The sequence below is a fragment of the Arachis hypogaea genome, chromosome 8, assembly GCF_003086295.3.
Source record: "Arachis hypogaea cultivar Tifrunner chromosome 8, arahy.Tifrunner.gnm2.J5K5, whole genome shotgun sequence".
Classification (NCBI taxonomy): Eukaryota; Viridiplantae; Streptophyta; class Magnoliopsida; order Fabales; family Fabaceae; genus Arachis; species Arachis hypogaea.
Genome location: NC_092043.1, coordinates 6391689 through 6407522, shown reverse-complemented (window position 1 = coordinate 6407522; position 15834 = coordinate 6391689). Strand labels below are relative to the sequence as shown.

The following is a 15834-nucleotide window of genomic DNA, read 5'->3' as shown; positions in this document are numbered from 1 at the left end:
CAAGTATTAAGAATTGTGCATTCAGCAACCCATTAACCAATAGCAAATTCTTAAATAAAATTCAAATTGGTAGCAAATTATTTGTTAGTCTGAGAACAGTGAGAAACCAAAAAAAGAAGAAGCTGTGTTTAAGAAGTTAAGGTTTGATGACAAGTAGTTAAGGTTTGATGACAAGTTTGTTACATTTTTAATGTCAAACACCGGGGGTTTGAGTTCCAACTCTCGCTGGTTTATGGTATAATAAACCCCCTAAGGTGTGTGCGTGGTATAATGTACTAATGTAAGACCCAGAAAAACTCATCGAAATTTATTCATTGTTTGATTTTAATCGAGGATAGTACCTCCCTCCTCCCTTTGAACTGTTTGTTTACCAGATAAAAGAAGCATGATCCAGTTTGAAACCAATTACAACACTGCCAATAACAAAATATTCCAGAGATGAATTCTTCTCTCTGCATTAGCAAGGTCTATATACATAATCTACAATGATACATTTGTGTTTGTAAATCACTACGACCATTGACACCAATAGAATGGTGTCATTGTTCCAGAAATTATGGGAATATATTGTGGAGCTAATAAATGCTAATCGGTCTTCTGAACTCCAGAATTCCTGTACTTGTTTTCTTCCCAGCAGATCATTGAAATGGCATGCTACCAGCAATGAGGGAACAAGAAAAACCATAGGGACTTCAGGAGGAACAAGGAAGCAAGTTATGATATAAAATTGTACAACAAACAGAAGACAGTGCTAACTTCGCAACTGATGGCTGCTGCGCTTCCTGAAATGTCTGAGAATGAAACTGTCTGCATATAATGGATAATTTTTTCTGATCAAACCCTTTATGCACTTCCAATATGAAAAGTCAACCAGCTCTCCATCTTTCCGTGCTATGAACAAACATCTAGATCGCTCAAAATTGGGATGATATCCAATCTGTCACAGGAAAAGGAATGATAAAATTTTACCAATGAATAAAGATAAGAAACGAAGTGTTAAGACTGGATAGGATTTAAGAGACAGTGATCTCAGTAATTTCTTATATCATTAAAAAGCCTATCATTGGAATGTAATGTACGAAGATTAGAGATCAGAAGCCAATATTTATACTCTTCTTTCTTTAACCAAAGAAGGGAAAATGGGGGTCTGGTCAGGTCATATCCTTTCAGCAGCTAATCAAGTAACACAAAAAAGTAACATCATGGCCAAAATCTGTATTTGCTAGTCGCAAAAGATTTTAGTACCGTATAACATTACTAAATGCATTTATTATGCAGATTAATGCTATAAAAATCTCTAACAAATTAGTTTGATTTGGACCAACAAATTACTAGAATGAGCAAAATAAAGACTGCTTCATCATGAAAATACTGAGAAAAGCTATTTTTACCAGAGGGCAGAGAATCAATGAGTTGCAAAACTGGGCAGCATGCCATACTGATTTAGTTATTAGAAATCATGCAGCGTAAGAAATACCTAATAAGGTAACTCTTAGCAGGGATTAGGGACCTCTAAAATGCAAGGTGCATTCTGCTAAGTGTGGGGATGGAGTGGATCACCATTGATGAACAAATCAGAGGCTTAGATATTCATATAATAAAAGCAGCCAGAAGACACTCCATGAACTAACAAAAACTAACTCTCTTGATTTCCCCATCATTAGCAACGAGTTGCACTTTAATCAGAGCACACCCTGCACTTCAAATGAGACAATCCTATTATTAGCAGGTCAGATCGTCCTCCAGAGCCAATTAACTCTTAAGACTGACAAAGGGAAAATCTTTGCAGTAGGCAACAACTGATGTCATGGTCATATAGATTTCTGAACATAAAATATTTTTTAACTGTTTGATTCGGCAATAGATAATTCTAGGAAATAGTCTTTTTGTCAACAAAAGTTATGCACAAGCAGTGTGTGTGTTTGTGAGATGACGAGGGGAAGGGAGGAGCTACCGTGATATAATCAACTCCAACTCCAATCTTTTTCTCATATTCTGGATGAAAGGGAAGCAGCTTCTCAAGAATGGTTTTCTCATGCTCTGGACTCAGTCTATCTCCACTTTCATATCTATGGCATGAAAGGCATAATTAGATTTCTAGATAAATGAAAGGGAATATGTAAATCAATTATTATAACTACCAATTGATTTTCATCACAAATATCAAATGCGTTTTGAGAAACTGATTAGTAGCCAGATAGAATTGTAGTATCTAGTAAGGAGACAGGTACAGATACGGCAAACCAAACAACTATAACAATAATTTGAGATTCACCGAACATTCATGACTTAGGCTGTTAAGCATAAGTAAAGCGAAGCCTTATGCAGCCCTAACCACATTTTCAGCAAAAGCAAATATCTACAAGAATTCGAAAATCGAGGTGAAGTTTATACTAGTGTATCAGTCAGAGATCTTTTACACTGTTAAAGCAAATTGGTAGTAACGGAGAACTAAAGATGCATTAGCTAGAAAGAATAGTCTCAGACTGCAAGCCAACACCGACACAAGTTACAGAGCTAGAACAGTTTGGGGCTATAATGAACATAACCAAAGAGAGGACATTTCAACCATGCATGCATGTCTCATCACTCCCATGAGACAAGTAACAACTCCGAACATGTCTCCTATATTAATTATTTGTCAATACATGGTTCTAAAATCATATTTCAGGGAGAAGATAAGAGATAATAACTATTAGGAACTAATTTAAAGGGCATAATTAGAAAATGTTAAAAGAAGAAGAATGAAAAGAGGAACATACTGTCCAGAATGGAGAAGCATCCTGACAAAGCCAACCAAAGGAACGGTGTCCTCCAGAATCTGGTCTTCCCAGTCAACGCATTTATCCTCCTCCTCCTCCTCTTCTTCATCATCATCATCGCCGTGGTCGTAACCATAGCTGGTGTTGGGTTGGGGAACGAGGGGCTTCCTGAGGAAGTGGTCGCCGTCGGAAGTTGCAGCTGCTCTGAGGGGGGAGAGGCGAGGGTAGAATGGGAAAGAGAGAAAGAAGGAAGGGGAATGGAAGTGGGAGAAGGGGGAGGAGATAGGGTTTGTGAGGTGGGGAACACGCGGTGCCGTTTTGGATAATGACAGTGATGAATAAGCCATTTATTTTTAGTAAAGGAATGGAGTGGATAACTCGTGTTCAAACTTCACACTGTGATTCAGTTGGTGAAGCCAAACATGGTGTTGGTGTTAGTTCTTAGTTGTATCCTCGTAGTTCTCTCTGCCACCACACCCAGTGAGAGGAGCAACTACTATACGACCAATCTAGCAGGATAAACCGATAAACTAACGACTCTCCCTCATCCTGCGCTCAATTTTTTTTATTGGTATGTACTGGATCACTTGTTTATACGAAAGACCGGGATATGACCCAGTAATACGTGGGCTCACAACTTTGGCAGCCCACCGTACATATAATTTCTTCCGATTCTAAAGTTGTGTTTGAAAAGAAAATTAAGATTAAAAAATTGAAAGTTTGAGAATTAGAAATTGAGACACAAAGATAGAAAGAGAGACTAAATTAAATTTTTATATTATATTTAATATAAAATATATTGAATTAAATTATATTTTAATATTATATTTAGTTTAAAATAAGATGAACTCAATTTGTGTAGATACACAGAAATTGGACCTGTGGATCGCAACTTATTGACACGTGCCCCTGGTATTTGGCATGAGAGAGCAGGAGCTGTTTTGTACGATTTTCCTCAATTTAGTCGAGCCGTGTCGTCCCAACGCCAACGGAGGTTGGAGGTGCCTTGGCCCATTGATGTGGTTGGGCTAGTATTGGGCTGGGCTATTTTTTTTGTAATTCCGATGGTGTATTCTTTTCAAAAGCGAACAATTTTAAAGCAGACTGGGTCATGTGGATTTCTCAAAAAGAAAAAAGAGAGGTCCTAGCGTTCACCCAGCCCTTTCTCTCTCTCTCACTTTATTTCTTGAGAATTTGAACTTCAAAATTTTTGTCCTGAAGAAAGCAAACCCTACCAGTCGATACCACTAAACCATAATCATATTTCAATTGCATAGTGATAACGTGAATTACGTTACCCAAGTATAGGATCTTTTCAGTACTAATTGATTATGCCACTATTTGCTATCAACATCATTTTATTATTATTATTACTGTAATTAGTAATATCATTTGAGAGAAATTTTACTTGCACAAAAAAGTTAATAGAATAAACACTTGATTTTATTAAATTTTTATATAAGTCTATTCTCTTTTATTTGTTAATTTGACTAACTAAAAATTTTTATGAAATTAGTTAACTAGTTCTAATTTTTATTAGAATAATTCTTTTCATTCAAAATTTTATATTTACTGTAACTGTTTCTAAAATTTACATATCTCTATAATAGATTTGGTTTGATTTGAGATAAAAAGAAATCTTAAAAAAATATCTTTCAACACACCACCTGCTAACTAATTGTCTTCCCAAAATTTGATACATCTATTATCTCCTACCTCCAAAAGAAAATCTTTAGATCATTTTATCTCCCCCTCCCCCCTTAACTGACATATATAAATAAAATCTGTTGAAAAATAAAACACTAGGATTTAAACTATTGCAAAAATACAATTTTTTTTATAATAGATAATCTTTTTATGAAAATCGCCACCACCACTTGAATAAAAGAACAGTCTTTTAAAACACTCCTCAACTCTCAATCCTCCTAATTTTTTTGGAGCTTACACTATATCTCATTTCACTAAGAGTAATCCATGGTCAGTTGAACCGTGAACCGTGAAGAAAGACGGTTTGAACAAACAGCAAAATCGCAAATTCTAAAAAACGGAGTTGAGCCGTTAAACCGTCCGAAAATCGGTCAATCGAATCGAACCATGACCCGGCCGGTTTTTTGAATGTGTGTCCAAACGCTGTCGTTTCAATCTTTCTCGGTAACTCCATATGCCAGAATCCCAGATCCAGCCTCCAGTTTGCCCTACCCCTAACTCCATCCTCCCAATCTCATCGTCCCTCACCTCCATTCAGCACTTCAACCACCGCCTTGTGCCGCCGCCGTCACGACAGGGCTCGCTCCCTTTCTCTCCATCGCGCAGCAACCATTGCAAGCTTCCTCTCCTTCCATCACGCAGCCACCCTAGGAAATGTCAAAGCCTCCGTCGCGCAGCCAAGCCGCCGTCGTCCCTAGCTCTGTTGGTCACTTGGTTCAAAGGTGCTCCACCACTGCTCCTTGTCTTGGTTGTCTCCCTCTTGCATGTTCTGTTGAAGGCGTCTTCGAGCTTCCAGGTAATTTTTTGAACTGTGAACTGAAGGCGTCATCCTTCTGTTCCTGCCTCTGTCATCCTTCTGAAAGCGTACTTGATTTATAATTCTACTTTCTTTGCAATTGTCTCTAAGCTTACTTGATTTTCTGGATTTAGAGTTATTTTTTATTGAATTTCTGGATTTGAATTTTGAATTCGTGCTTATGCAATTTCTATTTGATTCTTCTTGTTGTTGTTGTGGTTGAAATTCAAAATTGAAATATGATTCTTCTTCTTCGACAATTTCATATTCTGGACTTGTTGATTTGTGAACTGATCTTGTGAAATTGAATTTGTGATCTGTTGTTAGATTTGTTGCTAAATTGCTTGTTGAATCTGAATTTGCATCGATTTCGGCCTCTTTTTTCTTGAATTTCTGTTGATGCTGTTGCGAGTCTTGTTCTATTGATAGCTGAGATTTGGTTGCTTCTTGATCGATTTGTGGTGGTTGCTATTGTTGCTTTAGTCTAACTTTAATGTCTTCCCACTCAATTTCCCATTCTGCAACTTTATTCCAGCAAATTTCTGGCAAGCTTGGACGCATATTCGGTTGGTAATAATGATAGAATGCAATTTCAAATGTTTCCAAATTGGCAAATGATTGAGCGCATTTCTTAATTGAAACCATCTTAGAGTTTTTCCTTTCAAACTTCTTTCCACCTCTATGCTCCTCAGGTGTTTCTCTAGCATTTCAGTATTGCTCAGTACATATTGTCCATCCAAAACTATCTCTTATCTATACTCTTAAAAGACTAAGTAATTCTAATGGGCATAACTAGTACCCTTCCTACTATTAAATCGTAACATGTGGTGGCCACTGTTTATGAATATTAGAAGTATGCGAAATCAGCAGAGGATGTTGTTGCTGATGTTCATTCAATTTTTGTGCTGTTGAATAAAGAAGGGATTTTGAATACGAATGAATGTGATAAAATTGTGGATATGAATAAATATGATTGATGACAAACTTGGATGTTGGCATTTTATGTTTAGTTGGTTATTTTGGTTATTTGACTGTTGAATTTGTATTTGAATAAGATCATAACATTCTAATTTATATAATACTTTTAATTTAGATGATATTTTAAAGTTTATATAAATTATAATTATATTTTAATGTAATTATTTATATTTTATTTATTATTTTATTATAAAACAGTTTTTTAGTTCAACCACAATCGAACGGTTAAACCTATAAACCAATGAATTAGTTACTAGAGCGATTCGATAACCAGTTCGGTTTTCAGAACCTTGTTCATTACTCTATATGAATTTGTTTTTGTAAAGAGATTAACTTCTTTGTCACTCTTCTTGATATTTTGTACAAGTTTAGATAATATATTAACAAACTATTAAGCACTAACTTAATAAGGATCAATTTACCTACTTTACTGAGAGTTTTAATTTTTAATAAACTAATTTTTTCTTTCATTTTGTCTATTATTATTATTAGTAGTAGTGATAATATTAGTAGTAATAATAGTAATAATAGTAATAATAATAGTCTGTCGCAAAATAGTTACATGCGTTTATTATGTGAGAATCACAACATATTAAGTTGTGAAACAACTATAAAAATAATTAAAAAAATATTTGGCAGCAATTATAAGATTATATTATATACCATAATTAGTTTGAAAAAAAATCAAAGAATTAAAAAAATTAAATTTGAATTCATTTTAAAAATATTAAATTATTCTTTTGACTGTTTTTTAAACACTAAAATAATATTTTGAGATTAATTCTGAGAAAAAAATAAAATATTAGTTTAGGATTAAGCTAGTTTAATTGTATTAGACCTTAAATAATTTAATTTTTCCTTAAGAGATAACAACACCTTTTAAAGCTTTTAAAAGTGCGTATATATTTATTTTTGTCTCCAAAATTTTTGAAAAATTTAAAACAAAATTGAACATTTAATTTGATTTATTTTTTAATATTTAAAATAAATTATCAATTTTATCCCTATAATTATATCCTTTATCTCAAACTTAAATCATTAACACTTCTCTCTCTTCTATAATTTGGTGTCCTATTTGAATAAATATTTAGACAATAAAAAAAAGTATACCAAAATTTAATTTCTAAAAAAAAGCGAATCTTTTTTAATTTCTAATTCAAATAAATTAGAGTTATTTAGGATTCATAAAAATTTACCTGACAAAATATTATTATTATTGTTGTTGTTATTGTTGTTGTTGTTGTTGTTGTTTTCAATTTACCCATCTTCAATTTTCATCATAAATTCATTTTTTTTAATCTTTATCAATAAGGGGTATACGTGGATCGGATCGGATTAGATATGATATCCGCATTTTTTAGTGTCCGATTCGATTCGCAAATGTGCGGATCGGATCGGATCGGATATTAGATATATCCGCATAGTTAAACCTTCTCTTTTTAATCATATTTCTATGTAAAAAATTCAATAAAAATATTTCTTTCACACTTTTAAACTTATTTATTCCTAAAATATTTTTTATCAAACTTTTTCTAAATATCAAAAATAAAATAATACAATATATGAATAATAATTACTAACTAAAATATACAAACAAATAAATATAATACCAAACACATATATATTTATTTATTTATTTATTAATTATTATTGTGCGGATTTACGAATCCGCAGATCGGATATGCGGATGTAGAGCAGATATCCACGATCTGATCCTTAAAGTGTGCGGATTGGATCCTATCTAATTAGATCAATATGCGGATCGATCCGAATCGTATCTACAATTTTTGGATCGGATACGGATATTTACCGCAGATACGATCCGATCCATGAACACCCCTAAATTACTAAAACTATTACTATTACTATGATTAGGTCATATTACAATTAGCATTATTATTTGTCTAACAAAAATAACTATTTTTTTTGTGTGACACAAATAATTAGTTCAAATATTACGGATCATATGACCAATTTCATCATTAGATACACTTTTTTTTAACACGAAATTCATCCTCCAACGACTTACCTATGATCATATACGAAAACACATTCATTTACCCATTCTGGGTCATTCCATCATCCAAAAGAAAGGTCCCTACTTCCTTTTTTTTTATGATATGAGGGGCCATAGGCCCAAGAAAGGAGGAAAAAAAACAAAAGAAAAACTAAAGAAAACACACTAGCGCCTATGGGAAAGCATTACCCCTCTTCCATCTTCACGCACAAAGTCATTCACTTCTTGCAGTGGAGCATCCCAAAAGATAAGATCAGGATCAATTTCAACGCCGATTCTCGTCAATCTGTCCGCTACTCTATTACCTTCTCTGAGTTTGTGGCTGAAGCAAATTTTTCAATTCTTCTTTCAATTTACAATTGAACGCACCAAAGGATTGGGATGGTTATGGAGTTCTCGCTGATTATTGATAAGCGCTATAACAGCAGCGGCATTGCTATATATAATGATTTTTCTCATTCCTATAGTCCATGCAGGGTTAAGACCGTCATGAATTTCCCAAAGCTCAACATTGAAAGCGGAACAGAGGCCAATGTTACGAGAGAAACCACCCAACCACCTTTTCCGATGGTCTCGAATTGCGCCTCCGCAGGATACCAAGCCGGGATTGCCTTTTGCAGCTCCGTCTGTGTTGAGAGCCACCCAGCCTTCCAGAGGTAGTTTTCAAGATACATAACTCTCAGTTCTTCTCTCCTGTTCAATCAGGTGCTCATCTTTCTTAAAAGCTTCACTATTTTATTGTACTAGTAGGATAATTTCATTGGTAGCTTCTTTAGGTCTCTAGTAGTTTTGATTGTGCACTTCCTTATTCTTCCAAAACCAAACCCTCTAGCAAGTTGTCATGAAAATGTCCCTCCAGTTGTAGTTGTTTTCTTTTCCTAGTTCTTGATTTAGATTCTGATCCACCCAATCTAATAGTTGATGGCCAAAAAAACTTCCAATAACTTCTGGTTTAATTAGCTGAGGTCCCTAGTCCCTTTAATACCAACGATGTTTAACAAAAGAAAAACCCACAAACAAAGAACACAAATACCCTACCCCATACAAGAACCAATTTTCTTATTAGCCCAATAACCAAAATTGATAGGCTCACAAAATAGCAAGTGCATACACTCAACTCAATTTATCAACCATTCCATTCTGTTAGCCAATTCTCTCATCTCAGCACAGACAAACAGTCTCCAATAGCCACCTGCAGCACCCCTGATCTATTTGGCACCGTTATCGGCACACCAAGGACTCAACAAATGTGTCACACTTACGTCTCTGCAGAGAGAATATCTGTATCTCTTTAAATAGATAGATCCTTATCATAGAAATAACCTTAAAATAAATATGAAGATTGAAAAATAAATTTAAAATTTGAAAAAATAAATAAAAATATTTTTAAAAAGAAATATTATAAAAACTTTCATCTCTATCTCTAAAAATTTTAGTTTCTTATATCTTTACTTTTAGAGATATTAAAGGGACTGAAATTTTATATACTTAAACTGAAATTTTAATTCCATAATCAAACCACCAAAAGTCTCAATTCCTCGGTTTTAATCCTAAATCCAAGAAAGAAACGTAGTGTACTATTTTCTTTTGTTAGACTATATGAAATACATTAATTTGAATAACATTTTTATTCGAATATGGAGGTCTTATAAGAACTCATATGTAGAATGGGTTGGGAGTAGAGTTAAACCTCAGAGTGGTCCCTGAAGTTACATCCGTGCTTCATAGTAGTCCCTAAATTTAATAATTACCCATATTTGTCCCTGAAGTTGCACGCTAGGATTCATTCTCGTCCTTCTGGCACATTTCCTCCAGCTAGCGTTACTAGAAAGCTGATCTGAACAACTGGGTGACACCTGGCGACGCTAAAACGACGTAGTATTATTGGTGGCACGTAAATTCCCTAAAATGACATCGTTTTACTCCAAAATTGCCTTTGAAGAATCGTCCCTCAAACGTTAACGTAACGTATTGTCTCCCCCCTCTCAAAATACAACACAAACAGAGTCTTTCCTTCTCCCCTATACTCATCAATAGCGGTGGTGTGAAGGCTAAAACTGCAGTGATTACATTGGAAGACGACTGCTCTGGAGGATCGGTTTCGCCATCTACATCAGATAAAGACTGTACTGAAGGCTAGTTTCTTTGAAAGAGGTAAGGAAAAAAAGAAAAAAAAATTATGTGATAATAGGAGTGCTCTATTTTTTGGTATTGTTGTTAGTTTAATATCTTAAGTGGTTAGAAAAAAATTTTTGGAGTGTAATGTGTGGGTATGCATGTTTGTGTTTCGCAATATTTGCTAGGGTTTGATTGCAACTAGCTTTCTGAGTAGTTAGGCTAATGAAATTATTGACTGGATAAGGGTTTGTCATGGTAGAAACCTATTTCTTATCTGTCAGGGTTTATTGCATTTACAGTTGAAAACATGATTTTATGTTTTAGTTGTGAAGTTTCCAATTTGTTAATGTGGTTGAAGATGATAAGTTTGATCATGAAATTTTGTTTTTAAATTTCAGATGGATGATCCTTTTTGGAGGGTCATTTATCATAGAGCGTGATGGAAGTGTGAATTATAATAGTGGACAGATTTCTGAGTTGCCGAAAATTGACATAGACACACTGGATGTATTTTTTATCCGAGATTACTACAAGAAGATTGGGTATGACAATATGACCCACTGTTGATGGCTGGTCCCTAATAGGCCATTGCAAACTGGTCTTAGAGCTGTGACACATGACAAAGAGCTCATGTGTTACCTTACTCAAAAGAACAAGGGAGTTATCCATGTGTACTATGAACATGGAGTCTCTGAACCTGTGTTTAATAAGGAAGCATAACCAACATCATCCAAAGGCAAGGAGCTAGTGGTGCTACAATATCTTATTCCACATCCATACCCCATCCTCAATATCACAACCAATACAATTTCAACTACATCACCATCAACTCCAATCTCAAAGCCAACTCACACCACTAGTTCCAAAATAATTCCTACGACATCACCACTAATTCCAATTTCAGACCTAATACACACCACCATTCCTACTACAATAACAATTTTTACAACTAAGCCTGCTGGTAAAGATATTTCAGGACCAAAACATAAGACTCAACCTACTGTAACTTCTGTTAGTAATTTCAAATCACCACAAAAAAGAATGGCAGCACCCACTGCTGCTCCTACACTACAAAAAAAATGGTTAAAATGGCGGTTTTTTAAGGTAATTACGGCGGTTATAACCGCCGTTATTACCGAAAATGGCGCCCCCAAGAAACGCCGGAATTCTGGGCGCCATTCTGGTTATTACGGCGGTTTTCTGAAAACTGCCACAATTCCCTGGGTTAAAACGGCGGTTTTTGAATAGGTTAAAACAGCGGTTCAAACCGCCGTTATTTCCAGGGTTAAAATGGCGGTTCTTGTATAGGTTAAAATGGCGGTTTGAACCGCCATTATTACCCTGACAGATTGACGTTTTGGTTGGTTAAAACCGTGGTTCAAACCGCCGTTATTTCCAGGATTTAAATGGCAGTTTTTGGATATGTTAAAACGGCGGTTTGAACCGCCATTATTACCCTAACAGAGTGGTATTTTGATTGGTTAAAACGGCATTTTTGAACCGCCATTTTAACCCTGACAGTAACATTTTGGTTGGTTAAAATGGCATTTTTGAACCGCCGTTTTACCCTGACAGTGACATTTTTTATCGTTTAAAAAAACAATTTTTACCATCATTTTTATCGCGTTAAATAAATAATTTTGTGATTAAAATTTCACAATAGCGAAAAATCATAATCCATAAATGAAATATTATATAACTCATAAACAAAGAAAAGATGTCATTAGAAACAATATATAACTAGTCAAATAATATAAAGAGAAAAAATAAAATTAGATTGATAGACCTGTCGCATTTTTTTTTACCTACAATACATTTGTTCATTATCTTCTATCAAGAAGAAAATATTTTTGCTTCAAGTTAAAATTCTTAGTGATAATAAATATTCTATTATGCTTATGAAAAATCTCTGGTCCACATAACAAAAGTAAAAATGAAAGAGTAAACCTTATTGCAGTTTGGTATGAGATCTTGCAATGCACACGCATCTTCTCATTGATCCTGTCTCATCAAAAAAGGCATGGAGCTTCCTACCACCTGTAATGATCACTATTAGAATGTGCAACTTCTAATATATTCCTAAACTTTAAAAATATATATGTTCAAAACTTCAAAAAAGGCATTGGATTGTATGGGTCTTATTTTCCATAATTATTTTAATGCTGGCTAATTCAAAATAATACTACTCACATTATTTGATTGGGGAAGAATCATAAAATGGAGTATCTAGCAGAACATGCTTATCATGGTTCATTTAGATTTCTAATTATGCCACCCACTAATTATATAATTATCACAGTTTCTTCAACACTTTTCAATGCCTGATAAATGGCAGAGATAAGGCATAAATAAAAAAAATGATATATTAAAACAAACTACCTATGCAGTTAAAGGGCTTTTGCCAAGTTAAATTAACTAATAAGCAAATCTGCCACATGCAGTGAATTTAAATACCAACCTCCACATACAATTGGAATGAACTAATGGATGAGAGCTGAAGGTAGTATAAAACGCTGCCTCCTATAAGGTACCTGTAAGAATAAAATAAGCAAATGTATAAATAATCATAGAATACAAAAACAAAGGTGAATAGGAAGATGGTGAAAATACAGGAATTTGATGGAAAAAGGAGAAATGGGATAGTCTATACGGTTTATTATAATGAACTGATGATCCAATGTTCGTAAATACTAACCAAAAATACCTATTAATAATAATTATCTTGGTCAAGTACTACAACAAAACTACTAGTAAGCTCAGCACAAAGCTACTAATAATAAGATTAATAGAACTGTAAGAAACCTGACATTCTAAAGGAATAACTTCAGTAGAAATTAAACCTGATGAAATCTTCCAGTGGATCATCAAGGGTATCAAAACCATTTGCCAAAAGAAAGGACCGTGTACTTCTTCCTAAAGCAATAAAGAATCTAAATATAGCCCAAATCCTTCTCCAAAACCTGCACCATGAAAAAGATTTATTGAAGCTCTCTGTTACGACAAAGTAAATACATGACAGGAAGATGATTTAGCTTTGCTATACTCAAATCAATTCATTTCTTCTCGCGCACTCTACTTGCTAAGCTAGGTTTGCATAAATGAGGTCTTTCTTTAATTAATAAAAGAATATATCGGCGGTGGTTCTAACCGCCGAAATCACAAAAACTGCCATATTCAACATGAAAGTTACGACAACATGTACCACCGAAAATAAAGAAAATTATGGCATTTATAAAGAACCGCCCTAATAACAATGTTGTTTTAAACCAGTTTTTTTGTAGTGGCCTTTGCTGACTGTACGTTGCAAGTTGTGATTTTGTTGGAAAAAGAAAAAAGAACAGAAGAGCAGCTTATACTATCTTCAGTTGTATCTAACTATTTATTATTGGGGAAAACATTGATGGTTCAATCCCCATCAGAGCTAAGAATGAATAAGTGACAGTCAAGATAATGGAGCTTACATGTATCCAGCCTAAAGGAAAGAGTGATAAGCTGTCCTGAACTTCAAATATTTTTTCTTCATTCAATGTTGAACACTGAACAAGAAATTAAATTAGACATACATTGCTCAACTGAAAATAATTAAAATTACAACAAACAATTAAAAAAATCATTAATGAATCATGAGAGAATTACAGCATGTTAATCAAATCTAAGTGCAAGGATATGTTAATCAAATAATGAGCTGCACTACATGTTTAATGTTGATGACCTGAGACTGAAATGAAACAAGGACTACAGCATACACTAATGTGTCTAAGTGCAAGGGTTAGAGGTGTTCTTGCACTTGCTAAAATAAGTTTGGCTCCTCTACCATGAATACGCAATACAAAAGGCACAAACCTCAATAAGTAAGATCATAGTGAAACATGACATGATCAGTCCCAATTATTAAGTTCCAATTTCTAACATGACTACTGCTGTACCGCATGTATAAAATATAAGTACTAGCCTTCAATAGAGCAACTCAGATTGCTAGCAAGAACGGATGACTCGAACTCATTTACAGAGCAAGGGCATATTTTGATTTCTAGAATTTATCCAAAAGATATAAATGAATAAAAAAATAAATGTTCAGTTAATGCAAAAAATATTGAACAGAACAAGGGCAGCAGAGCTAAACAACTACAGAAATTACTCATTTATAACTACCTAGGTGAGCAGATCGTGTGGTCAAACCTAGTGGTGTTTCCTTCTGCAAACACAAAGCAGCTAACATTTAGTTTATTAAAATAGAAAGAAGCAAATTCAGGATGACTGCAATCATGTTGATGAATTATTAGAAGTTTAAAAACAAATTTAAATCAAAACTACCTGCTGTTAGTGTATTAAACAGTTTAGGCATTTGGCATTTGGCAATCACTGCTGCATCAGGAGCATTCTTAAAGTAATAAAATTACAATAATGATGTTAATAGTACTTGATTTAGCATTCATGGAAATTAAACCTAAAATATGGCACCACAAAGCTTCACATGGTTACTAACTAATAAGATATATACTATTTATTGTTTTCAACAATTTTAATGTGCTAATTGTTACATATTTCTTGAGAACACTTAAGAAATTAAACGTAATATTATAGATGAAATATCAATAATCATTCCTCTCTTTTTACAAAATCTTAAAAACAAGAGATAATACTTTGTTAAAAATCAAAGAAACCATGTTCAAGTAAATTTGATCTGTTGCACTTATTTAAGCCTAAACCTGTTTTAGATTCCAACTGTGAACCTTTCAGCAGATTTAGTCTTCAATAACACAATTGAACGAGCTCATCAATTTAAACTTTGAAGTAAAATGTCTTGTAACATACAAATTAATTTATGATATTGAACTAACCTAACAATTTTTGGGGGAAGGCGACAAATAATTTTAGGTCTGCAACATAAATCCCAATTCAAATATCCCCTGCGAGAATACTTCAACTAAATCTAAATGTTTTTGCTTATTCTTACAGCATTCTTCTTCCCAGATTATCCTCTACGACATCATTAAATCAAATATAACCTCAAAAGGAAGTGCGAAGTGCAGAAAAGGAAAATCAAAAGGAAAAAGAGATGTTAAGTGAAGATTCGTGAACATGCAGCATAAAACATTAGAAAAACCTCAAAGAAGCTGAGTAGCAATGGCGAGAAAGAGCCGTCGGCGGCAACAACGAGCTCGGCGGCGTGAAGGAGTGTAGTAACTAGTGGCAATGAGCAGCGTCGACGGAAGATCTGAGATCCGAAAGAAGGGAGGATGAAAGGTTGAAAGGTTGAGATCTAATATCTGAGATCAGAGATCTGAGGTGAATGTAGCCTAGAACAAGGGATGGTGAAAGGTTGAAGAGGAAGCGACAGTGGAGGTTGAAGAGGAAGCGACGGTGGAGGTTGAAGAGGTAGCTACGGAGAGAGATGAAGGAGATCAGGGATAGAAGGGAAATTGTAAAGCGAGCCCTCATCTGTTTCAAGCTAG

General features: G+C 34.3%; 1 protein-coding gene and 2 long non-coding RNA genes across 12 annotated transcripts; 1 reads left to right on the top strand and 2 right to left on the bottom strand.

Moving 5' to 3' along the window:
• Window positions 1-394: 394 nt before the first annotated feature.
• Window positions 395-3521, bottom strand: LOC112705851 (protein DCL, chloroplastic). The gene is made up of 3 exons (XM_025756825.3): window positions 2763-3521; window positions 1955-2069; window positions 395-937 (listed from the first exon to the last, which is right to left on the bottom strand). Exons 1-3 carry the CDS (start codon window positions 3107-3109, stop codon window positions 752-754), a joined length of 648 nt encoding a protein of 215 aa, XP_025612610.1. The 5' UTR covers window positions 3110-3521; the 3' UTR covers window positions 395-751.
• A 1212-nt stretch (window positions 3522-4733) lies between these two features.
• Window positions 4734-6274, top strand: LOC140174570 (uncharacterized). Its single transcript, XR_011864304.1, has 2 exons — window positions 4734-5265; window positions 5801-6274. It is a non-coding gene; the product is annotated as an uncharacterized lncRNA (long non-coding RNA).
• Window positions 6275-8186: 1912 nt separating this feature from the next.
• Window positions 8187-15834, bottom strand: LOC112705850 (uncharacterized). Of its 10 annotated transcripts, none has more exons than XR_011864482.1 (8): window positions 15486-15832; window positions 14693-14759; window positions 14531-14573; window positions 13840-13914; window positions 13219-13338; window positions 12837-12909; window positions 12326-12415; window positions 8187-9541 (listed from the first exon to the last, which is right to left on the bottom strand). It is a non-coding gene; the product is annotated as an uncharacterized lncRNA (long non-coding RNA). The 10 variants fall into 10 exon arrangements; XR_011864480.1 differs by having other exon boundaries at window positions 8187-9526; XR_011864481.1 differs by lacking the exon at window positions 8187-9541 and adding an exon at window positions 9739-10368.